Source organism: Rhinolophus sinicus, linkage group LG03, assembly GCF_036562045.2.
Source record: "Rhinolophus sinicus isolate RSC01 linkage group LG03, ASM3656204v1, whole genome shotgun sequence".
Classification (NCBI taxonomy): domain Eukaryota; kingdom Metazoa; phylum Chordata; class Mammalia; order Chiroptera; family Rhinolophidae; genus Rhinolophus; species Rhinolophus sinicus.
In genome coordinates this window covers 10,726,752-10,751,562 of record NC_133753.1, presented here as the reverse complement: position 1 = coordinate 10,751,562, position 24,811 = coordinate 10,726,752, and the positions used below count along the sequence as shown (strand labels likewise).

General features: G+C 40.2%; 3 protein-coding genes across 6 annotated transcripts in view; 1 reads left to right on the top strand and 2 right to left on the bottom strand.

Annotated features, from left to right (window-relative positions):
• ATXN3 (ataxin 3) overlaps positions 1 to 9,106 on the bottom strand; it is a 33,260-nt gene extending 24,154 nt beyond the window's left edge. The window contains exons 1-5 of one of the 3 annotated variants that reach the window (XM_019745261.2): positions 9,017 to 9,106; positions 3,064 to 3,228; positions 2,772 to 2,816; positions 1,029 to 1,114; positions 537 to 603 (exon numbers count right to left, since the gene is read on the bottom strand). In XM_019745261.2, the coding sequence (XP_019600820.2) occupies positions 537 to 603; positions 1,029 to 1,114; positions 2,772 to 2,816; positions 3,064 to 3,228; positions 9,017 to 9,040 (387 nt within the window). In that variant the 5' untranslated portion in view covers positions 9,041 to 9,106. Of the gene's footprint in view, positions 1 to 536; positions 604 to 1,028; positions 1,115 to 2,771; positions 2,817 to 3,063; positions 3,229 to 6,472; positions 6,598 to 9,016 lie in introns of those variants that run through there. The other 2 variants (XM_074327028.1, XM_019745277.2) reach the window with 2 other exon arrangements.
• A 4,982-nt stretch (positions 9,107 to 14,088) lies between these two features.
• On the bottom strand, positions 14,089 to 20,355 carry NDUFB1 (NADH:ubiquinone oxidoreductase subunit B1). Of its 2 annotated transcripts, none has more exons than XM_019745287.2 (3): positions 20,223 to 20,355; positions 15,121 to 15,265; positions 14,089 to 14,193 (listed from the first exon to the last, which is right to left on the bottom strand). In XM_019745287.2, the coding sequence occupies exons 2-3, from the start codon at positions 15,258 to 15,260 to the stop codon at positions 14,157 to 14,159; spliced, it is 177 nt and encodes a 58-aa protein (XP_019600846.2). In that variant the 5' UTR covers positions 15,261 to 15,265; positions 20,223 to 20,355; the 3' UTR covers positions 14,089 to 14,156. The 2 variants fall into 2 exon arrangements, with proteins under 2 accessions (XP_019600846.2, XP_074183128.1); XM_074327027.1 differs by lacking the exon at positions 20,223 to 20,355 and adding an exon at positions 19,096 to 19,200.
• Positions 20,356 to 20,545: 190 nt separating this feature from the next.
• The window catches only part of CPSF2 (cleavage and polyadenylation specific factor 2), a 35,914-nt gene continuing 31,648 nt past the window's right edge, over positions 20,546 to 24,811 (top strand). Inside the window, exons 1-3 of the mRNA XM_074327026.1 lie at positions 20,546 to 20,708; positions 22,061 to 22,128; positions 24,024 to 24,085. The gene's annotated coding sequence lies outside the window, so the exon portion shown is untranslated. The remainder of the gene's footprint in view (positions 20,709 to 22,060; positions 22,129 to 24,023; positions 24,086 to 24,811) is intronic.

Sequence of the window (24,811 nt, the reverse complement as noted above, 5' to 3'; positions counted from 1 at the left end):
ATAACACTGTAGGTACATTTCTTGATCTTAAAAAGGGCTTGCTCAAGACATATCCCATATTCTTTTTTTTTAATAGAAATTATTTTATGTGGATATATGTGTTATGTGGCACTTTGGAATATGAATAATCTTGTTAAGCTAAAGCAAACATGGTTGAAAACTTTCATTCATGCTGAACACTATTTCAAGCTTTGTGATAGTACTATGCTAAATACAAATCTGTAAGTGAAATAGCTGATAGAACATTTATCACATAAAACCCACTTATAAGTAACCACATTTACATTGTCTTAAATAATTCTTCTTATGATACAGCTAAACTGTATGTGGTTGTCACAAATAAATATATAGGGAAAATTGATATTGTCTTTTAAAATAGCAAATTCCTATCAAGATTGAAACTAACACACACACACACACACACACACACACAGTACTGGTGAGTTTCTTCATCTTTTAGGCACTAATCCCTTACATTTAAGTTGCAAATGGAGTGTAGAATGTGAAAAAAGACAGGGAAGGAGGAGACACATTACCTGTTTTCCTAATTTTCTAACTGTAAACCAGTGTTCTTTATAGTTGCATATAAATGATCTTTCATTTCTAGAAAAAGAAAAAATACAGATCCAATATTAAGTGGAGATAATAGCGTTCATATTCATTTAGTTTGTCCATTGTTAAGTATTATACAAAACTTGTAATAATTTAGGATTATGTTTACAGTTAAGTAGCACTGATTTTTAAAAAATCACAAACAGAATGAATCTCTCTGCAGGTTAGTGATGCTTTGCAAAAAACGATGGCATCACACAGCAGTGAAGGGTCAGCTGTGTGCTGCCAGACACTGGGTTACCAGGAAGGCTTAGAGGGCAAAGGTTCAGGGACATCCCCAAAAGGTGAAATAGGGAATGAAACATGACACATCAAAACATAGGCATTCAAAATATATTTTGCTTCTTTAAGAAATTATAACTCTAAAAGTCAAATTTAGGAAAAGAAAGTGTAGGAAAAGCAAAATACAATCTCACATGGGATCGATCCCGAGCCTCTGATACTCTGGACTGTTGAACAGGATTAGTTCCAATCCCCAAACTTTCAAGGCATTACTTATAACCTGTAGAAGAAAATAGTGAGTTTTCATGAGCTAAACCATTCAATTCCAAATACAAACAGGGTAGCCATGTTAGCTGTACAAACAATTGTACTTCATATATCAATTTCCCCAGAAGGCTATGGTTTTTAAAAAGTGTATGTGTATAGCTATATCACTAAATTTATATATGACGTATAAACACAACATTGAAAGAGTGTTTTTTAACACTGGGTTTCTGGGATATTCAGAGAACCACACAATTCCTAAGTAAAGCTGCCACAAAAATCCAGATGTGTATTTTATCTAGTAAGTGCTATTCTTAAAACTAGTCTCCATATGAAACTTTGGCTGCTACGGGTCCCGCTTTAGAGAAATTATATTTCAATTAACTACCTGATATGTCTATAACAGTGATAATATCCCGTATGTCTATGAAAATGAGTTCTTTCTAAAGATCTAAACTGAAGCTTTTAAAGATTTTAAACTTCTATTATCATGGGTTTATAATTTTAGGAAAAAACAAAAGATAAACCTGATTATTTCAAACTGCCTGAAAAAAATAGGAGATTTCTGAAAATTTACTTCCAAGGCAGCCAACAAAGAAGCAAGTGAACCAGGTACCAGAAGAGACAAAAAGTGAATGCAATGAAGTGGGCAGACGTGAGTCAGCACCAAGGGCAGCGCACGCATAGGAAACTGCAAGAGCTCAGCCGAGGCCAGCCCTGTATAGCTGTTACCTGGAACCGTCCACAAAGAAGCACTGATGGGGAATGCTGGTGAATGAGGAGTCCAGGACAGTATGAGAGGAATGCAAACAAACACACCTGCAGAAATAGGCCCCTCAAGAGAGGTTCTGAAAGAACTCTGGATCCTCCCCTCCCAGGTGTTACATTGAAAGACCCACAGATAAAAGAATTTCACAAGTAATATAGCTTCCTCTGAAAGCTGATTTAAAGGGGAGTGAGGTTGCATTTTCTCAAATTTACACAAGAGATAGTAAGTTTAAAAGACTGTGACTTATTGGAATTAAGGTTATTAGCATCTAGATGATAATTAAATCTTCTTTCAAAAAGCCCTACTCTATATCCCAGACACTTGTCTTATTAGGGAGACCACCTCAGGGATGATGTAGATGCCTGACCACTGCACTGTACACCTGAAGCTGAAGCTGAAGAATAATGAATGTCAACTATAATTTTATATATAGATATATCACACATATATATATTCACAAAAAGTGGAGTACAGCATAAGGAATAGAGACAGTGGAAATGTAACAGCTATAAGCGATGTCAGAGGGGGATTGGGGGAGGGAGGTTATCACTGTGTGTGAGGGGTATAAATGATAAATGTCTAACTATTACATTGTTTTGTACACCTGAAACTAATAAAATAAAAAAATTATCAAACTGCCAGGAGAATTCTAAAAAAAAAAACCCCTACTCTAAAATGAAGATGCTACAATCTTAATTTTCATGTTTATCTATACAAAAAAAATCTAGTACTCTAGAGTATACTTGTACTCATTATAGACACAATCTACTGCAGGAACTTCTGAAGGTCACATCATTACAGTGACTATGAAACGCTGTGAAAAAATACTTCCACCAACCATACCCTGAGCTTAAACAGCACCTGGGACATAAACAACACTTAGTACTCGCTTGTGACTACTCACTTGAATAGAGAAAAAACCGCTGTCATCCATATTTCCAGAAGGCTGCTGTTTAATTTGGATAGGTAGTTGAGGCGGGGGCGGAGGGTGGGGAGAGAAGGATAAAAACTGTCATTAGTGTGCATATTTAAAATAACACCTTGTGCAACCCCATTTACAAAGTCAAGAGCAGAGTTATAATTAACAAGTCAGATCCTGATAGGCAGAATGGTTTATCCTTTTCTAAACAATACCCACATTAAAAACACCCGAAAAACAAAACCACATGCAATTTGGTGAGTTTAAAAATCAGTACCTGTAAAAATGTGCGATAGTCTTCACTAGTAACTCCTCCTTCCGCCATCCTCATCCTCTCTTCTTCATCTAGCTGATGTGCAATAGAAGACAATTCCACAGGGCTAAAATATTCTCCTTGTAATAGATTATTCAAGCAATGCTGAGCACAAAGTGAGCCTTCTTGCTAATTTTTCCAAAAGAAAAAATTCAAATGTGATTTGTTAAACAGATTTGTACAATGGCTTTTTAAAAGAGGAATTTAATCATTACCTTCTTAACACTGTCAAAACTGAACCTTTTTAGTTTTTGACAAACATGATTAACATAAGGCATGTGCATTTTCATTTAACACTTATTTTACAATTCTACCATTAATGGAACTACAATAATTTAGTAATAGGATCAAAAACTTAAGAATGATTTATATTAAACATTATTATCTATCAAATACACCAAATCTCATAATTTACTAAAAACTACTCTACAAACACTTAGCCTCCCTCAATTTCAGAGCCTAATATAAATCCAACTTTAGAGATTCCATGGTAAATTATTATACTAATGCTGAAAGGGGATTTTAATCCCTAGAACATTTGTTCTTTAACAAGATAATCTCTACTTGAACTAAATGCTTGTTCACGTAACTTCGTATCTCAAGAATTGATACAGGTAAGAAAAATTCTGTTTGATGTTAAGACTTATAGCTACAGAGTCGAGGTTCTCTTCAGGGAACTCAGTAAATAATACACACACAGTATGATGCAATGAGCAAGATACCCAAAAAGCACCCCCGGAGCTCACTTCTGAACAAACTGGAAAGGGGGGGGCTGCATCCAAGCTCAGCACTCCATGGGATCACTGACTTACTGTTATGTGAGTGGGGAGTACAACTTCCCTTGGGCCCCAGGGTCTGTGGGTGTTGGACAGCTGGGGAACCCATACGTGTAAGACTGCCTGGCACTGACAAGCCTGCTTGTCACCCCTCTCCTGGCAACAGTGCTGCTTTTCCCCACTTGCCTTATAAGAAGGGAGATTCACAGGTGGATGAGATCCCTTCCTGGGAACACAGACCGGGGTTTGCCCTGCTGTGGGATGATGGCAGACAGGAGAACACTTTCTTCTCTTGCTAACCCTGGACCCACTAAGTTCTCCCTTTCCCCACTAGAGTCTGTTCCATAATCCAGCCTGACATCCTGCAATTTGTTCTGAGCCATGTTACACAATAGAAAGTGAGCCCAGAGAGCAACATATATTTTTCCTGGTGAATTCATGTTCCAGGAACAAAATTCAGCTGCTGAAAAAGATACAGAGACTACAGATATAATGGAATAGGAAGGCAGCACTGAGAGGGTGTGAGTCTGAGACTGGGGGCTGAGAGGTTAAGTTATCTTCATAACCTGGTACGGAATAAGTAGCTTAGAGTAAAGAAGCAGTATCTAGCCCTCAAGGTGCAGTCACAAAGGTGAGGGGACTGGTCTGCACCTCTTTTTCCTTCTACTGTATTCCTGCCACCAGAGAGCAACTCCCACTGAATACCAGACCACGAGCTGAAGAACATGCAGATGTCCTACTTACGTCCTACTGAAAAATGGACAGGATGAACGAGCATTCACAGGAGGATAACCGAGGGGCTTAAAAACACAAAGGTGCTCAAGTTCATTACCATTAGGGAAACGTACATTAAAACCACCATGTTTTACCAAGACCACACACTCTCCAGAGTGGCTACAACGTTGGAGAGGACTAGAGACATCAAAACTATTAGTTACTATTAATGAAAGCATAACCTAGTATAACCACTTTGGAAAATTATTTGCAGTATTTACTAAAGCTTAACACCCTGTGATCTAACAATTCCACTACTAGGTACAGAATGCAAACAAAAGAAATACAAACATACGTTCATCAAAAGACATGTGTTACATAACAATGTTAACAGAAGCACTATTTATTCCAAATGGCTCCCAAACTGGAAATTACAAAGATGTCCATCTCAGTAGAATGGATAAACTGTGTTATATTCACAAAGGGATAGTACGTAACAATGAGAATGAATTATCTATAACTGCCTGTGATGATATGGATGAACCTCTCAATGTTAAAAGACAACAGACTCAAAAGAGTACACATTATATGAATCCATTTACAAAAGTTCAAGCACAGGCAAAATTAGTCTATGATGTTAGAATTCAGGATAGTGGTTACCCTTACAGGGGTGGAAGGAGAGTTAGTATCTGGAAAAGGGCATGGGGGGGCTTAGAGGATGCAGGGAAATAAACGTCTGCTATTCAATCTAAGTGTTATTTGCACATACCGTGTTTCCCCGAAAATAAGACCTAGCCAGACAATCAGCTCTAATGCGTCTTTTGGAGCAAAAATTAATATAAGGTGCTCCAAAAGACGCATTAGAGCTGATTGTCCGGCTAGGTCTTATTTTCGGGGAAACAAGAGTATGTGTTTACTTTGTAAGAATTCATTCAGCTGTACTCTTATGATGTGGTGCCCCAACATGTGTTATACTTAATTAAAAAAAAAAAATCAAACAACAAAAAAGCCTCTGCTAAGATACAGAGACTGCACGCATCAAGAGCTAGCTACCGTATTTTGCTGTGCATAATGCACTTTTTTTGCCCAAATTTGTGAGGGAAAAATAAGGATGTGCATTACACCTGGGTAGTACTAATTCCATATCTATATAAATGTTTTTAATTCTTTTATTTATGCTTATGAGTTAAAAGTGTAACTCTAGAAATCAATAACGATATCCGCATGCAAAATAATACCCTGGAATACGATCATCGGTTTTGTTGAACTTAGGACAAACTTGCAATAACAGAAGAGTTCTTGGCCTTCTGTGATATGTAAATATCATAAATCTGTTACCGGTACATAAAATTTCTTGCACCTTGTATCTGTTCTTGTGTTTTGTAATTATTTGTTACATAAAATTTCTTGTACATAATGTTTTAAAAAAATTCCTTTATAATACAAAAAACAAGTACCAAACTCGACTGTCTTGGGATCAGAGAATGAACAAATTGCATCTCCAGTTTTCCCAAGATATTTTATAAAACCACAAAAGGGAAGAGCATCCAAATCATTCCCCCATTGCCCTCAAAGTTTTTAGGACCAACCTGAAACTAGTTCAAATTCCCAGACACTAGTGACTAGAACAGAAACTGGGCATGAACCTAAGTAAGGGTGGCTGTGGCAGGGCTCATGTCTTATTTGAGCCTCTCATCTGAGTGATAATAAGGTTCCATCCTTTTTAGGAGATTCAGCAAACACAGGCATCCAAATAACAACAATGCCAGCTCTTCTACAGCACTAAGTGCCGGTAACATTCTAAGCACTCAACTCCGTGGAAAAAACTTTGTTATCCTCACACACAGAAGAGGAAACTGGAGCAGAGATAGGAAGTAACTTACCCAGGATCATACAGGTAGTAAAGGGCAGAGCCGGGCTCCAAACCCAGGCAGAGGCTTCAAGTCTGTGCTATTAGGTACCACTTCCTCAGGCCACTGATGTGGAATTTGGTTATTACTAAACCTCAAGTATCCTGAAGACGGCTAAGAACAGGCAATCACAAAGGGCATAATAGATGTCATAAAGTCAATGCTCAGCATCTTTTCGGTGTTTTCACTAATTTTAAATATAACCCCAACCAGTTCGGTCATCAATCCCAGTTTATACCACATAAAAGTACCAATTCAGATGGTACAATAACCTCACCAAGAGCAGTCAGCAATAGATGTGATAACAAAAATGGCAGAAAGCAGGCACCAGAACCAAAACATAAAAACAAAACAAAAGAGCAGTTAATGGCCATTTAATATTAGGGTTTAAGTTAGGGATTGGCAAACTCGAGCCCTTGGGCCAAATTCAACCTGCACCAGCAGCTAAGAACGGTTTTTATATTTACAGATGGTTGGGAAGACATACATAAACTAGAGTATGGAGACTATATATGACCTGCAAAGCCTAAAATATTTACAGAAAAATTATTTAGGTAGACAGCACCATATACATCTTAGATGCTCAAAGAACTCACTTGATTCATTCAAATATTTATTGAGCACCTACTATGTGCCAGGCACTAGAGAATATATCAGTAAACAACTTGTTTAGATTACATTGTAACGTAATACAAGGAACTCAAAGTGACAACAACGAAAATGGGGAAAACAATATTCCACGGAGAAGAGGTTGCAGGGCCCTTTGTAGGAGGGGAAGCAAGTATGCTGGAAAAGGGCACATTAAGGTCAAGTATTTTCATAATGGACTGTGTATAAGATTAACAATGGGCCCTATGATTACAGATGCTTTCCATACTCTTGAAATATGCCCGAAGAACTTGAACAAGAACCTTCATTTGCTAAGTACACATAAATTAATAAGCGTAAATGTTCTCCTGAAGTATCTTTAAGCCTACACACATGCTAATAATTGAGACTGATTTCTTTCTTATAAACGCATTTTCATTAGGCTATCCCCCAGTTTCTTTTGATGCCATGGTTTGGTAGTTACCTCTACTGAAATGTATCCAAAAGAGGTAACAATCAATATTGTTAAAATATATATTGTGTAGGTCTCAAGAAATGGTGTGGAAAATGTTGGAAGTGTTCCATGTGGAAACATTGGTCCTACACCAAAGCGTCTGAAGCTTAGTAATAAAAATACATACATGCAAGGGTTCTCTTCATGCAGTCTCCTTGACAAGCAACTAAATTTCTCTTGTCCAAGTTTCCTATATTAGGTCAGTCAAGTCAAGATTAGCCATAACTCTATCAGAGTTCTTCCTCCCCACGCATAAAAATTGGTCCATTCTAGAACATGCCAAACTTTCTGAAATGTTTTCTATAAAGAAAAGCATTCCATTTAACAATCTGTTTAGATTGATGCTGTGTCTCTTGTCTTTGATTGCTTTATTTGATTGTCGTGTGTTAATTTTTTAAAATAAATGATCATTTAGAAGTATTTAACAAAAGAAAACCCCTTTGCTCCTACTAAATAAGAGCCGCACCAGCAACCCTTTCCAAACGAGACTATTATGAAACAAGATGTGCCATAGTTGTCCTGAGGAAGATTTCACTCACACCCAAAAGGCTTGATAACTCTACGTGGGAAAAGACGAGTTTCTTCACATGCCACAAACAGTATCTTCAAGTACGTGGTCATCGAAGAATCAAAACAAAACAGGCCAGGCGCACCACTGCAATATTATTCCAGTTCACCCCTAATATCCAATAAGAAAGCTGGCTTCCTGATCCGGAAAGATGGAACTACCAAAAGAAACGAAAACCAAACATTTCCTAACAAAAACACTTATGACGACTTCCCTGTTTAGGGGCGCACGGGGTTTCCTACTTTATGTCCCTTAGTGTCAGGCCCTCCGTGGGCTGAGCCAACGTCCCTGCACTCGAGAGACTCACGAACCTAGTGCACGAGAAGGACGTGAATACACCGCCAGGGAGCTAAGTGTATGGGAGATTCCAAAATAGAATTGAGTCCAGAGAAGGAAAAGTTATTATAATTCTGCCAGGGGTAGCACTGGGAGAGTTGGGAAGGATCGAGGAGGTGTCCGAGAGGTGACTAGCTAAAACCTACGGAGAGTAGAGGAGAAGGGACCGGAGAAGGAATCCCATGGAAAGTGGAAGCGAAGCGCAGAAGCAAACCCACTCGGTGCCACCCCCTCTCCGGTGCCCCGAGGCGCCCACGGCCCTGCCCTCACTCCCTCCCGGCTCCCCAGACATCTCGGACCCCGGGCTCCCCAGGGACCGCCGGCACTGGCCTCAGGGGCGGGGGGTGCGGTGGGGGCTTCGGTGAAGCTCCCCTCCGGTGAAGCTCCGCCCGCCCGGGGAGATCGGGATGGGGGTGACTCGGGCCCCACCCAGCTCTCCGGGAGGTAGAGATACCGCACCCCACGCCCGCCACAGCGCCGCACACAGGTCCCCCCGGACGCGGACACTCACTTTCTCGTGGAAGATGGACTCCATGTTTATTTGTCTGGAGCCAACGGCCCCCGCACCGAGCCACCCCCCTCCGGCTCCGCCCCCCGGCCCCACCCCTCCGCCCACCCTGCCCCGCCCCGCCTCGACCCGCCCCTAAACACGCTCCGCATGCGGACCAATCACCCCCGAGGATGAGAGTCACGTGGACCGAAGAGCGAGTGAACGCAGGGGCGGTAAACGCGGGGACACGTGACCTTTGTAGCGCGTCCTCTCGTGAGCTGTTGCCTGGGCTGCTGGAGGATGCTGCAGCGCCTCCGGAGGTCTGGAGGATTTTCTCTACTTCGCACCCGTTGCTGTAGATTCTTAGGCTTCTAGGGGTTTGGATAAGTGCCACGAGGGTTCTATGTTCTTTTTGTTTTCCACTTTACTTTGTACTTTCTACTTATTGTATCTGATTATAATTATTTAGTATCTTCCTCCTCTGCCTCATTAAAAACAGGTATCATTGCGTCCCCGAATACCTAGCACTTACGTGAAAATGATAGTTAATATTTATATAGGGCTTACTGTAGGGTGGGCACTCTTCTAAGAGCTATGCATGTGTTAATGAATTTAATACAGCAACGTTTGATGCAGGCGTTGTTATTATCCCATGTTACACGAGGCAACTGAGGCACAGAGAGGTTAAGAACAGCACAGTGTCCAAGGTCAACGACTAGTGAATTACTAGTTTGGGCTGAGGTCCAAATCCAGACACCTTGTTACTAGTGTATGTGTTCTGGCCCTGAAGAGAAAGCATCAATTCGTGTAGGTGAAAAATCCAGTAAAGAAGGGGGAAAGGGCTTTGAGGAAGCTGAAGAAGTAGAACAGGAGCAGGTCTTGCATCTTGAAAGTAGGGTAAGTAACTGTGTTGAGCAATGGGTGGAGATTTTACACACACACACACACACACACACAAATGTTGGTCTGGCGTTCAGGAGGTTGGTTTGGCTGTACAACTGGGAGTTGTTGACATTGAAAAGGCAACTGAAACCACAGGAGTGAATAAAATCATCTAGGGGGGAAAGGAAGAGGTTGAGAAGAATATCTGGAGCACAGCCCTGAGAGTGGAGGACTAGTCCAGGAAAAGGGAGGAAAAGCAGAAGAGTGTAATATGGAAGCCCTGGGAAGGAAATGTTTCATAGAGCAGCCAGTGTCACTTGCTGCCAAGAAGAGGTTCAGCAACGTAAGGACAAGAGCCCACTAAATTTTGTTGCTATGGAAACCACTGGTGACTTTGGAGAGTGCAGGTTCAGAGCAACAGAGGGGGCACCAGGAGGTAAGCAAATGGAGACTGCTAGTGAGGACCAGGTGCCCAGGGGAGGATTCGGTGACCGCTTACTGAACGTCTCTGTGTGGTCTGCAGTCCTGTACTGTATTGGGGAAATAGTCTGTGTTCTTAGGACTTGTCGCCTAACTGGGGAAACACATCATGGGCTCATGAAGTGAAAAACTATGCAAAACAGTTTTTCTGATTTTTTTTCTAAAGAGAGTATGTGTCCATGTAGAGAAACATGTATTTATATACAAGCATCTCTGGAAGTATATACCGGAATCCCAGAGGTTATGTGTTTGAGATGAAAAAGGAACTAGGTAAATAGGATACGGGTGAGAGGGAGACTTTTCACTACAGTTTTATTCTTGATTTTTGAGCTATATTGTTAATGTATTACTCAGAAAAAGTATGTGATTGTGTTCATTTCGTAGGGCTGCTGTAGCAAATTACCACCAACTCGGTGGCTTAAAACAACAGAAGTTTATTCTCTCCCTATTCTTGATGCCAGATGTCTGAACCCAAGGTGTCAGCTCGGAAGTCTCTAGGGGGAATCCCTCCTTGCTTCTTCTAGCTCTGGTGGTTCCTGGCATTAATTAACTTGTGGCCACATAACTCCAATCTCTGCCAGTGTCTTCACATGGCTTTCCTCCTTTTGTGTCTTTCCATGTCCTCTTACAAGGTACCAGTGACTGGATTTAGATCCCACCTAATCCAGGGTGATTTCATGTTGAGCTCTTTAATTACATTGGTAAAGACCCTGTTTCCAAATAAGGTCTTTGGTTCTGGGTGGACTTGAATTTTGGAGGAACATGATTCAACTTTCTACAGTAATTCATTGCTCACTAGGATATACACTAGCCAGAGGGCCTTACTGTTTTGTTCACTGTTAAATCCTTATCACCTAGAACAGAGCCTGACAGTATTTAGTAATGTTGAATTAATACTAGTCATTTCATTAGGCCTTCTAGACCTATTGAGCATATGATTAATAGCAAGAATAAGTGAAAAGATCAATGCCTGGGAGTCAGAATGCAGGTTCTGGTTTTGGCTTTATCTCTGAAGCCAAATCTCTGTATAATTTGGGTATTAGATTTTGTTGCATTTCCTATTTTAATAACTCCATTCGATAGTCAGCACTTCACTTTGCAAGACAACACATATCGTCTTTTAAGGACTAATGATCATACTCCCCAGAAAGCATTCCCTGCTCTCCAACTAATCTAGAAGTCCCTGTCCCTCTTATGAGCTTCTGTATGTGCTTCTATCATACATGGTGCCTTTTACACAGCATCATACTACTTGGTTTAATCATGCATCTCCACTACCCTATAAATGTCTTGATGGCCGGGCTCAGGTCTTATTTGACTTCATATATCTAGTAGTTGATGATGCCTTCCAAGTGAATTAATGAAGCCAAGCATCTGGGAACCATTCTTCATTCTTTTCCCCCAGCTCTTCTCCCTCACCCTGTGTCCCAGTTTGACCTCAAATGCTATATACTCACTCCTCTCTCTCCCCTTTTTTGTTACTGCTTAGCTCGAGCTGCCTTGGTCTCGTGTGTAGTTGTTTGAGGATCTCTGAGTTATTCTTCTGATTCCAGTCTCAGTATGTTCGATTCATAGTGCTGTCAGTGATCTCTCAAAAACACAAATCTCAGCAGTTTTCCTTTCATTTAACAAATGGAGTACTACTATGTTATCAGGCACTGGATTACAACCGTGAAAGAGACACAGTCCCATCTTCATGGAACTTATATTGGGAGGGATCTTTAAATAATGACACAAGTTTTACTCTATTTAAAATCCTTCAGTACCTTCCCATTGCTGGCTTAAAAAGTTCTACGATCGGAACCCACCACCTGTCTGGCTTTATCTCCCAGAATTCCCTCTGATCCAGTCACACCAGCTGTTTCCCTTGACTTCCAGAAAGTCCTCTGATGAAGTCCTTTGTGCCACCACAGTACCTTGCACATGCCTGTATTAAAGCATTGATTACATCATACTGTGATTACTTTATACACTACCAGACTCAACTTTTGAGGGTCAGAGGAGTCTTCATATAAAGTGGTGGTACAGAACAGTGAATAAATGCATGAATTCTTTCTGACTGATTGGCACAAAAAAGTATTACAATAATTCAGTAGGAGAGGTTACTGAGCTAATCAGAAAGAGTTCCTGGAGACAGGGTAGATGGAATAGTTGCATTTCCATACTTTCTATGTCCCCTCGGCCAATCAGCTTTTCTCAATCCACTTCATTGAAATTTTATGTTAACAAGTGAGATTGCATAAAGATATTTCTAGCTTCTTGAACACTATACTTTTTAAACTGACATTTTGTTACCCAAAACCAAATAGTTTGACAGAATTGTAAACATTTGACATTTTAAAACTTGTAATGGGTGTTGTCTTGGGTCCTGAGTTCTGACAAGAATCAGTGATAATTAGGGAATATCATTTCCTTGTAATTTTACTTCTGAACTCAATCTCACCTAAAACAATGTTTCTCAAGAGAGGTAGTCGAATATGAGGACATATGTATACACACATGAAACCATCACCACAACCAAGAAAATGAAAATACCATACCCGTTTCCAATTGCCCCTTTGTAATTCTTCCCTCCGATCTTTCTGCACCCTGGTTCCCCGGGCAAAGACTGTTGAGTTACTAGCTTGCAGTTTCTAACATTTTATATAAATGGAATCACAGTTTTTGTCTCTTCTTTCATTCAGTATAATTAATCTGAAATTCATCCGTTGTATCAACAGATCTTTTTATTGCTGAGTAGTACTCAATTACATGGATTTATCACATTTATCCATTCATTTTTGGGTGGACATTGTGGTTATCTGTAATTTTTGGCTATTATAAATAAAGCTGCTATGAACATTCACAAAAGTGTCTGTGTGAACGTATGCTTTCATTTCTCTTGGGTGGTACCTCAGAGTGAAATGGCTGGGTCATATGGTAGTTGTGTTTAACTTGAAACTGCTAAACTGATTTCCAAATTGGTACAACTCCTCCTGGCAGCTACATTTTTCCATTCCTGCCAGCAAGTGAGTGGGAGTTCCAGTAGCTCTACATTCTTCCCAACACTTGGTAAGACCAGTCTCTAATTTTAAGCATTTTAATAAGTAGGTGTGTAGTGGTGGTGTGTTTTTAATTTGCATTTCCCTAGTGACTGCTGCTGTTGAGCATCTTTTCACGTGCTTCCTTTCTACCCTCAAATCTATTTTAGTGTGTTAAAATCTTTTGCTTATTTTAAAAATTGGGTTGTCTTCTTAAGTTCTTTGCATATTATAGATGTAAGTTCTCTGTTTTGGCTGTGTTTTACAAATATTTTCTCCCAGTCTGTAGCTGCATTTTCATTTTCTTAACTGTTTTTTGAAGAGCAAAAGTTTTTAATTTCAATAAAGTACAATTTCTTGATCTTTAAAACTAGCTCATGCTTTATGTATTATATTTAAGAAATGCCAAACCCATGGTCACTACAACTTAGCTGTATGATTTTTAGCAAATAAAATCTTAGCATCATCCTTTTAAAGCTCCTCTGAAGCACATGGTTTGAAAGAAAAATTTCTGAAAAATATCAGGAAAAAATTGGCTATGTGAGTTATTAGTACTGTAATCAAAATGAGTAACAGAAAATTAAATGCTAATTATAAATTTAATCAGTGTACACAATCAGGCACTCAATAATTATTTTCAAAGCTAGTGTGCCTTGCCTGTTACTTGAAATGTGAAAGATTACTCCAGCATTAAAAGAATGAGACTCCAAATTAAATAATGTGTTTTTATTTCTCTCTTAATTTTAAAATGTGAACATTCTGTAATTCAGCCACAGCCTTTATTTCCAGGTGACTTCTTCATTAGGTCTCAATTCCCTGTGTGGAAAGAAAAAAGGAAGGAAAGGGAAAAGTATAAATAAAACTTTTATGAGGGTATAAAAGGTAAAGTCAAAAAATATGAATTCAATATTTTACATTCTATTAAATTGATCCATTTAAAAAACTTTGTTAGATTCAATATATTCATTCTATTCGCGCATGATTTTAAACTCTTACCATCTTTTCAATTCATTTCTTAGTCTATCTTCATATGAAAGCTATTATCCTCTCAAGTTCATTTAATGTTTTCTAGACCCTTTCCAGCTCACTTTCTTTCTGGAAATCCTTGACTGGGAACCTCCTCTACACTGACTGTGGCTTCTGCTCAGTTCCCTTGTTCCTTGAGCCTCCTCCTACCCAGCTGCACACCCAGTGGCAGACACCCTGCCCTGCTAACAACTCCAACTCTGCTGCCAGAGGAGCCATCTCCAGAGACACAGTGGGACCCGGCAGCTGCCAGTTGCCTTGTGATCACACAACCACCATGCCTAAGCTCTCAAGCGGTGTTGCTGAGAACACAGCACCAAGCCACTGGTAGTGCCAGTTATTTCAGTACACCATGGCTTACGTGAGACAGTATATGATAATGTACATGAAAGCTGCATACAGAGCATGATTTGGTGAGCTGCTTTAAAACATTGTTTCTATGTTAAAATGTACCCTGAATTAAAAAAAAAAAGGGGGGGAGGTTTTCAAAGATCTGTAATAGACTGTTCATAAACTGAAGACTTGTTTACATTCCAAGTGTAATCATATAGTTTTATGCAAGAATTAAACAATAAACAAGAGTACAAAATAATATCACTTAAATCTAAGTCCTCTGGGGGGAGGGAATTACCCCTTTTGTTTCTTTTTGGCATATATGATATTAAGAATACTTCCAAAAGCTGACTAATATTTGATTTAAAAAGTACCCAAACTAACCTTTTAAATAACAAACTCTTGTTCCGGAAGGCAGTTAGCTTTTCATCATTCCTTCTGTCTAGATAACATCCAAGGACAAATCCCATAGGGACAAGTATATGTACCCAGTGGTCACGTACAATCTGAATTACGTTCATCATGAATGCTTAAAAAAAAAAAAAAAAAGGATTGTCAGAAATGTAACTGCCTTTGATATATCTTTTAAATTGTATCTGAAACAGGAAGGTAGCCCTGAATATAGGAATAGATTTTAAAAGCATAAGCCTCTTTAAATTTGCTTGGCATCCAAATGTAGTATACTACTTAAAATTTATTTGATAAAGACTATATAGGTGACAATTAGTACAAAAATTACACTGCACTAAAGTCAATTTACTAACTTTTTTCCTAGTTCCATCAGTGATCTGATATGATATAATGCAGAGAAATGGAGAGAGTATAAAAAAATTCTACCTGCAAAAGCTGAGTATTTATACTCACCTACTACTGACTTAAAAACTTTCATGCGTAAAATATTTTAAAAACTCTCACAATGCTAAAACAAATACAGAATAGTACTATTTTGCCAGAAGCAGAATTCCTTAGCTAAAGCTATTAATTATTGACAACTAATTTTCCAATTAGCAGTAATCTTGTTTTCGCTAAATCTCATTGGCTGTATGATACTGCCACTATGCAAAGCTGAAAACTAATTTTGGAAAGGAACCTAAAAGTTACGAGAGAAATTTTAAACAAAAACCATATTCAATAATATTACAGTAGATCTGAATGTCAATAAAATGACTCTACAAAAGATGTGGAGAGAAGGGAACTTAACTTTTATAGAATGACTACTAGGTACCAGAAACATATAGTCCTATATGTAACATGAAATAACTTTTATTATCCTCATTACACATAAGAAAGCAGCTTAACCCAAATATCATAGGTATTAAGTGCAGAGCTGGAATTCAAACTCAGGTTGGCTTCAAAGCTCTGGGTGCTTTCTATTACAACACAATGCCTTTTTAAGAGACCCCTCCCCAAACTGGTGTTTATGGTACTAAAGAGCTTTTAAGCTCTAAGAGTTTCCAAAAGCCAGAGGAGGAATAGAAGAATCAGAAGTCATCATATGGTAAATAAATTTGCACTAATTCATAAAAACATAGTTGAATTGCTAATTTTCTGTAAAAATGTGCACCTAAAGATTAAATCAAGATATACCTTACACACATGAATCTAAAATAAGTAAATCATTTAGAATGGCTGAGAAGACTTAGGACGTAAACCCAGAGTCTAAAATTAGTAAATCACATAGAATGGCTGAGCACTTATGATGAAACCCCAGAAAGAGTCTAAAATGAGTAAATCATTTAGAATAGCTGAAAAGACTTATGACGAAACCCCAGAAAGAGAATAAGGTCATATGATGGGGATTCCTTCTGAGGAATGCAACGTGCGATTTCATCACCGTGCGAACATCCCAGAGGCACTCACACAAACGATGGTACAGCCTACTGCTCACCTAGGCTCTATGGTGTAACCTATTGCTCCTGGGGTACAAACCTGGACAGCAGGTTACTGTACTGAACACTGTAGGCAGCTGTACCACAATAGTATCTGTGTAACTAAACATAGGAAAGGTACAGTAAAGATACGGTGTAGAAAACATGGGACACCTGTGTAGGGCACTTACTGGGAATGGAGCTTGCAGGACTGGAAGTGGCCCTGGTGAGGCAGTGAGTGGTGAGTGAGTGTGAAGGCCCAGGGCATGACAACACTGCTGTACAGATTTTGCTTCCATCAGAGAAAAGAAATTTTCTGCTAAAACACACATCTTTCCATTTCTTACAGGTTATTCAGCCCCATTACTATCTTCAGGGACCACCATCCTATAAGCGGTCTGTGACTGACCAAAACGTCATTATGCAGCACGGTATTAGTACGTTACTGCCAACAAAAGCGCTCAGCACTAAACTGCGCTACGATTATGGAGACCAGATTCCTGCCTCTCCTCCCAAGACACTGGTTCTCACACTGACACAGTCTAATTCTTTATTCCTCAAACTTGAACCACTCACTCACTATCAAAAAGCACTGGGTTAGGAAATGGCCATGAACTTAAAAATTGCAGGCGTACCTCGGCTATATTGCGGGTTGGGTTCCAGACCACGCAATAAAGCGAGTGTCCCAATAAAGTGAGTCATAATCTGTTTGCTGGTGGAGGGTCTAGCCTTTAATTAGTAAACAAAATGCAACCATCTGCGAAGCACAATAAAGCGAAGTACAGTAAAATAAAACGAGGTATGCCTGTACTGCATACTGTCTCTCATAAAGTGTAATATCACACACAGCAGGTTCCAGTCTGAGTATCATTGATCTAGAAAATGATGATGTAAATAAGATGTTTAAAACATATACTTTACAATTTAGTCATCAATTAGTTTTATGTTTTAGTCTATTGTCTATAGCTGGAATTCTCAAACTTGACTGCATATGAAAACAGCCTGGAGAGTCTTTTTCAAAATAGGGACTCCTTGGCCCTACCTCCAGAGTGGGGCTGGAAAAATCTGTATAGTTGAAAGAACTCCTCAGACGATTTGCTGCAAATAAATCTTGGACATAAAAATGAAAACGTAACTAATCTACCTTATTTCCTAGAAGACCATGGTTCTCTTAGCATTATTTGCATTTAGATCCTTAAGTACTTTTTGATAAACATTTAAGTACTTTTTGTGATTCTGACCAATCCCCACAAAGTTAGCCTCTTACTTGTTTATAAATTTAAACCAGTCACCAGTATGTGAATAACAATGCTATTCACCAGTTATTCACCAGTATGTGAATAACAATGCGTACCTCTAGGATAATGTAACTGAAAGCACGACACTGCAAAATACTAGACAATGTAGGTCTCTGCAGAAGTCCACGGGTCAGCTATTCTGTCACCTGTCCTTATTAGTTTCCCTATATTTCTCAACGTGTCAATTCTAACCCTCAACACAACTGTTAGATACTGTTTGTATTTAACCAACAATAAAAAAGTACATGCGCTCAGCCCAAAATTGTTTTAAATAGGTCCAGGGCCACCAGTAAGCTATAAGTCATTCATTATTGGTATTCCACCAACAGGGCCAGAAGCTAATTTTGTCTGGTTCTACTCCAAGCAGAAGAGATAAGACACGTCCCTGAGGCTCTAGCTGCCTAAAGGTCTTATAGAGACTACAGGAAAAGATAGTGGGACTGACCGATAAAAGGATTCTGTACATTCAGAATCCAGAGTTGGACTCAACTACCATGAAGGAAGCCTGATTCCATCCCCAAGTTGTAAATGACAAATCTTAGTCCCAGAGGCATTTCATATTACATTTGTATAATCTACTATTTAATGGACTTTGGGAACAGTGGCACTGCATACAATTTGTCCTATATATTTTACTGCAAGTAGATGACCAGGGCAGATGAAGGTTTATGGACAGAAGAACTGAGCTAGAATGATTCCCTGGAGAATGGCTAGACGGGGGAGTATGGACAGGTTTTCTGACTCTTGGTCATGGGACCACCAAGAGCATAAGGGATGGGCAAAGGGGACAGGTTCCAAAGAGACAAGCCTAGGTTTGGATGAAGAGTGACATCCACATGGGTGCCCATGAAGGCACTGTACATATTAATGTTTTCTTTATACAAAGACTCTCAAGAAAAATTTTGCCACAGAAATACATAGCTGGTATTTCTGAAAAACAAACAAAAAATTGGTTTTTATCTTATGGATTCAAGGAATCACATAACTGATCAAGCTTTTTTTTTTTTTTTTTTTGCCTACCTCTAGAAAGAGCTGACTCTTACAGCACACTCTGTAAAGCACTGTTCTTAATGCGTCTCATAATCACGAACTTAAGTAATACTCACAGTACTACACAAGTATTAACTAATAAGATGGCCCCAATGCAGTAGACATTTTTTTCAGATGGGGAAATTCAGGAACAATCAACTTGCCTAAGGTCACAAACGCAGTTAAGTGGCAGAGCTGGGATTCGTAGTCAGGCAGTCTGGCTCCTTGATCCGAGCATTTTATTTCTGCTTTACCGTCTCTTACGGTAAGTCCAGAGGTAAATATTTATATTAACATCACTCTTGACTTTATCTTATTTTTCCTAATAAGTATTCCCCAACCCATTTTTTCCCCTTAACTTCTGAAAATTATCCAGTGAGTATTTTTGTAAGCGACTCCAAATTCAGGTGGAAAAATATACATGATTAGTCATTTAAAAAATATTTCTAGGGAGCAACCAATTAGCTCTGTTGGTTAGAGCGCGGTGCTCTTAACAAGGTTGCCCGTTTGATCCCCGCATGGGCCACTGGGAGCTGCACCCTCCACAACTAGGTTGAAACAACTACTTGACTTGGAGCTGATGGGTCCTGAAAAAACACACTTAAAATAATAAAAGTTTAAAAAATATATTTCTATTCTCTAATTGGTCCCCGCAGCATTTTATATGTATTGATCAAAAAGTGTCGATTTAACCTACAGAAAAAGAGTGCTGGATGCATGGAGAAACAGAACTTCTTCAAGTCTGCAACCGTGTAATAATCACATTATACACCTAAGAAATTAATAACTTAAATACATTTTTTAAAAGTGCACATTTTGTGGAATAGTAGGCTCAAGAGCGTTTGAGATTTAGAAGAGAGTGAGGTTAGCTTTCCCCCCGAGGAACGAGGAAGACAACGCTGGATCTAGGCCGAAAGCATCTAAGATGCTCCTTCCCCGCGTCAGCCCTAGGAGTGTGATCCCGGCAGGTTTCCTTTCCGGTCCAGTAGGGGGCGGTCACCCGGTGATCTCTTAAAGACGTTTTCCAGTTATGACAACCTCAGAGTACCCTTTCTAAAAGCCGCCAGACAGAAAACGTGAGCCCAGCCATCCACCAGAAACCCCACTTAACCCTTCTTTTCCCCCGTCGCCTTCTCTCAGAAGCCCCAGGAGGCCGGCCGCTCCAGCCCCGAGGAGGCCCAGACCACCCCAATATGCACTCCGCCGCCGATGGCTTTCCTAGAGGTGCACCCTCCCCGCCTGCACAACGGTGACCCGCGGCGCGTCGGCCGCCCGGGAACCCCTCACCCACCTACGGTCTCCGCGCCAACGGCGACCCCTCGTCCAAGGGCAGCGGCGAGCCCAGCCTCCGGCGCCGGCGGAAGCCGCGGCCTCAGGACCCACCATTCGCCACGCCCGCTCCAAGAGAGGGGTGGCACAGTGAAACCGTACCTCTCCTCCCTCTTAATATGTGACTCTTCTCACATTTATTTTAGCTTTCACGCATTATAATTTATTTTAAAATAAAACTGCGGCCCCAGGTGAGGAAAATTATTGATACATGTCCCATCTCCTTTCTACAACATCGTCCCCACATTCCCAAAGATGGTATCGCCCGAGGTCTTCCCCGCCTCAGAAGTGCGCCTCCAGTTTCAAAATGGCGGCCGCCATTGTGGGGCTTCTGCTGGCCGGTCGTCACGGTTGCTGCTGAGCGAACGTCAGCTTTTCTTGCTCTCGAACCTGGATTCGACTAGGGGTTGGGAAGGGCAGTGGACGGCATTGGGGGAGGACAGACGAGGCAAGTGAGGCCGGAAGGATTGAGTGAAACATTGGATGGGGGAGGGGGCGTCCTCGGCCCTCAGGGAGAACCTGGCTCCCAGTCTGAGCCAGTCTTCCCTGGGATGTGCCCCCGGGGTTTCGCTTGAGACTGTCTTGGTCGTTCTTGGCAGAAATGCTCAGCGAGGGAAAGAGAAGTGACTTCTCCATGGCCCTAAAGCTCCCAGTCTTTTATGGCAGTCCGTACGACTTACTCCCATGCTCTTCCCTTTTTTTGCTGTTTCCTTCTGCCCTTTCAGGCTTCGGCGCTGGAGGAGTTAATCCGACGCCAGCTTTGGCTCCTTAGTCTCGTGGCTACCGTGTTCTCAGCCTCTTCACTCGGCGTTTTGCCGTCGTCTCGGGTTGAGAGACCACGAGGCTACTAAGCACTGGGGACAAAGTGTGCACCCTATTTAGTGAATCGACTCTTATTACATTTGTCTGGGCCCTCAGCGTCTCCCGGGCGCTCGCACCATCACTCTGTTTTCCATGCTCTTCAGTAAACTGAAAGTCAGACTAGCCATAACCCGGGCAAGTCTGGCCTCCTGTGACCTGGCGAACCCGAGTTACCAATTGCCCATCTTCTAATATTTTATTTTACAGCCCCTTTGATGCTGTTAGGAAACCGCTGCTCTCGTAACTGACCCAGAAGAGACTTTCCGCGCTCAGTGAGCTGGAATGCCAGCTCAATCCTTCCTTTCTTTTCTCATGGACTTTTTGCATAGTTCCCCTTAGTTGTCATCAACGTGCAAAGGCATTATTGAGAGAGCAAGTAACTGTGATAGATAATTGAGATGAAGTAGTACGGGTCAGAATCATTGCCCTGACGGACTTTATGATGTAGTTAGGGTCCATTTCCTTCTTTCAGTGCACATTTAGGTTGCTTTGAGTGCTGTGCTTGGTATTGGTGATACAGAGATGATCGCTTTTACTCTTCGCTTATACATTCAGCATCCATTCAGCAAATACTCTTTCTGCTTAGTTTGTGCCCGGTGAAAATAAAAAATGCCCCGAGGACACCAGAAAAGCCTTATTAAGGAATAGACATTTGAGCTGGGTCATGGAGGGTCCAAAGGAATTTGCTAGGCTCAAGGGAAGATCGTTCCCGGATGGAGTACAGGGATGCTGAGACTTGAGAAGTTTTGGTGTACTTCGAGTGGGAAAATAAATATGCTTCAGCATGCAGTGCAAGGGTGAAGCAAGAGGGAGGTTAAGACCAACTTGTGAAGGACCTTCATTTCCAACTAAGGAATTTAGCTTTTATTCAGTAATTAGCAGGAAGCCAGTGAATACTTTACCCCAGGGAGGGGCATGAGTATCTTTGTTGTTTTTTAGGATGACAGCTGTACGGAACATCTACTTGAAAAAGGAAAACTAGATGAGCGGAAATTGCAATCATTCAGGTAAGCAATGAATACCTCCATTGAGGTAGGATAGTAAAGGATGACAGACATTTCTGAAATGTCAAATAGGATTCAACTGGTGGCAGCCAATTTGGTGGTAAGAGGATGACTCCAGAATTTTTAGTCTGGGAGACTAAGTGGTCGGTGATACCATTAAAATCCAGCCTAAGACATGTACCTAAAAATAGAATGGTGCCAACCTGCATTTTAGGAGTGGCAGAGCACAGTGCCCCACGTCCAAAGCATTGCTTTTAGTCTAGACCTGTGCTATTACAGTAGCTAGAAGCTACATATAGTCATTGAGCACTTGAAATTGTGGTTAGATCCAATTGAGATGTGCTGTAAATATGAAATGCACACTGAATTTCAAAGACAGTACAAGAAAATAATATAAAATACCTCCATTTTTTTTAATGATTACATGTTGAAATGATAATATTTCGAATATATAGGGTTAAGTAAAATATATTAAAATTAACTGCATCCATTAAAACTTTTCAATGTGGCTGGGAAAATTTTTTGAATTACATTCGTGGCTTGCAATTTTTAAGTATATATTTTTGCGTATGAACAACAGAAATTTCTCAATAAATTTCTGGAAGCTGGAAGTCTGAGATTACAGTTCCAATATAGTTGAGTTCTGGTGAGGAACATTATTATTTTTGTTGGATTAGACTATTGTAGTCTAGACTGACGATAGAGGAATTAGTAAGGAGATGGAATTTGAATTGGGTCTTGAGGTGATGGTGAGCATTGATGTCAGGGCCGCTTGCTGGCGCCCCTCCATTGCTAGTGAAGACTTTCAGGATTTTGTTTTTTGTTTTCTTTGAAGCACTAAGAAACCTTCAGAGATTTCTGAGCAGGGGATGAGATGTGCAGGGGTTTCTCTGAAGAGTCATCTGGCAGGAATGTTTAGGTTGAGATGCAGGGGAGAAAGGCTGGAGGCTGAGAAAGAGAAACCCGAATATAAGGTAATGAGGCCTTGCTTTGAGGTACTGGCAGTAGGAATGGAAAAGGAATGGTGTATGTGCAGGGCGTCCTGAGGGAAAAATAATCAGGCGTTGATTGTAGACTGTTCAAGAAGGAGGGACTCAAACGTAGATTTCAAGCCTCGGTTACTTAAAGACTATGCATTCATGTTGTAGAGTTATAAAAATACATTTGGGGCTAAAGAAATTTAATCTCAAAACAGAAACAGCAAAGTTGAAAGGAGGAAGTGGTCTGCTAAATATTCTCCCTTTTAGTCCCTCCCCTTTTTGTATTTTCTTATCAATCATACACACCAGCCAGTTTTCCTAAAATACAGAATTACCTGTATCATGTCATCTTGATAATGGATCTTAAAATGTTTCCCTGTTGCCTATAGAACTAGGTCCAAAGTTTGCAAGGCCTTTCATTACCTGGCCCCTTTTTATTCATATGCCAGCCTAGTTTTTCTACTAGTGGCCTGTAAGTTGTTTTGTGGCTTTGATCATGTTATTGTTTTGAATACCTTTTCTCTTTATCTCTTTCTACCCAGGTTCTCCCAATCCTTAACAAATAATTTAAGATCCTACCTTTTTTCTTTTTATGATTTTCAATAACAAGCTAATGACCATTTTAAAAATCTTATTTCCTAAACTGCATATTTCAGCCCTTGATTATAACCAATTTGGTATTTATTATTTATTTTTGTCTTTTATTATAATTTTTATTTCTTATCCCTGTAGCTTTGTGTATGCTTAAGCTTCCTAAAATTATGACAAGTGTCTTTTTTAAAAAAAGACCGTATATTAATATTATATTACTTGCAGCTCATGGTGTTCATCTTAGGGCAAGACATAGAAATTAAACACCATAAAAACTGAAGTAAATCATTATGCCACATTCATGAGACGCTCTTATTTCTTTTTTAGATTTATAAAGAACTCTTCCTTTGAATTCAAGGTGTTTCATCCTATATACGACTGAGATATTGGTAAGTAATGAATGTCTAATAAAGATATAGCTGTATTATATTATGAACAATGGTAATTAAAGTACGTTTACACCTGTTGAAATCAGGGCCTGTCTGCAAAAATGTTTTAACATGAGCTCATTCAGTTATATCTGCAAGATAGTTTGTATTTTCAATTCATGATGCAAGTAAAGAAAGTGGGAGGTAAAGTACATTTGAGTAGAAAAAGAGTTTCTCTTAGGCCATTTATATAATTGTGTGTGTGTGTGTGTGTGTGTGTGTGTGTGTGTGTGAGATGTTCCATTGAGTCGGCTCCAACTCCCGGCGGCTGTGAATGGGTGACGTCCACAATGTCCTGTCCTCACAGCCCTGCTCAGTTCCTGTGGACTCCTGCCCATGGCTTCTTTTATGGAGTCCATCACCTCATATTTGGCCTTCCTCTTTTCCTGCTGCCTTTTGTCTTTTCCAGCATTATTGTGTTTTCCAAAGAACCCTGCCTTCTCGTGATATGTGCGAAGTAGGACAGCTTCAGTTTTGTCATTTTGGCCTCCAGCAAGGTTTCAGGTTTAATTTGCTCTAGGACTCATGTGTTCATCTTTCTGGCTGTCATGTGTTTCCATAGAGCTCTACTCCAACATCATATTTCAGATGAGTCAATTTTTCCCTGTCAGCTTTCTTCACAGTCCAGCTTTGCTTCCGTACCCGTCAAGTATGGGAATTACAATGTGTGCCTTAAGCAGATAGGAT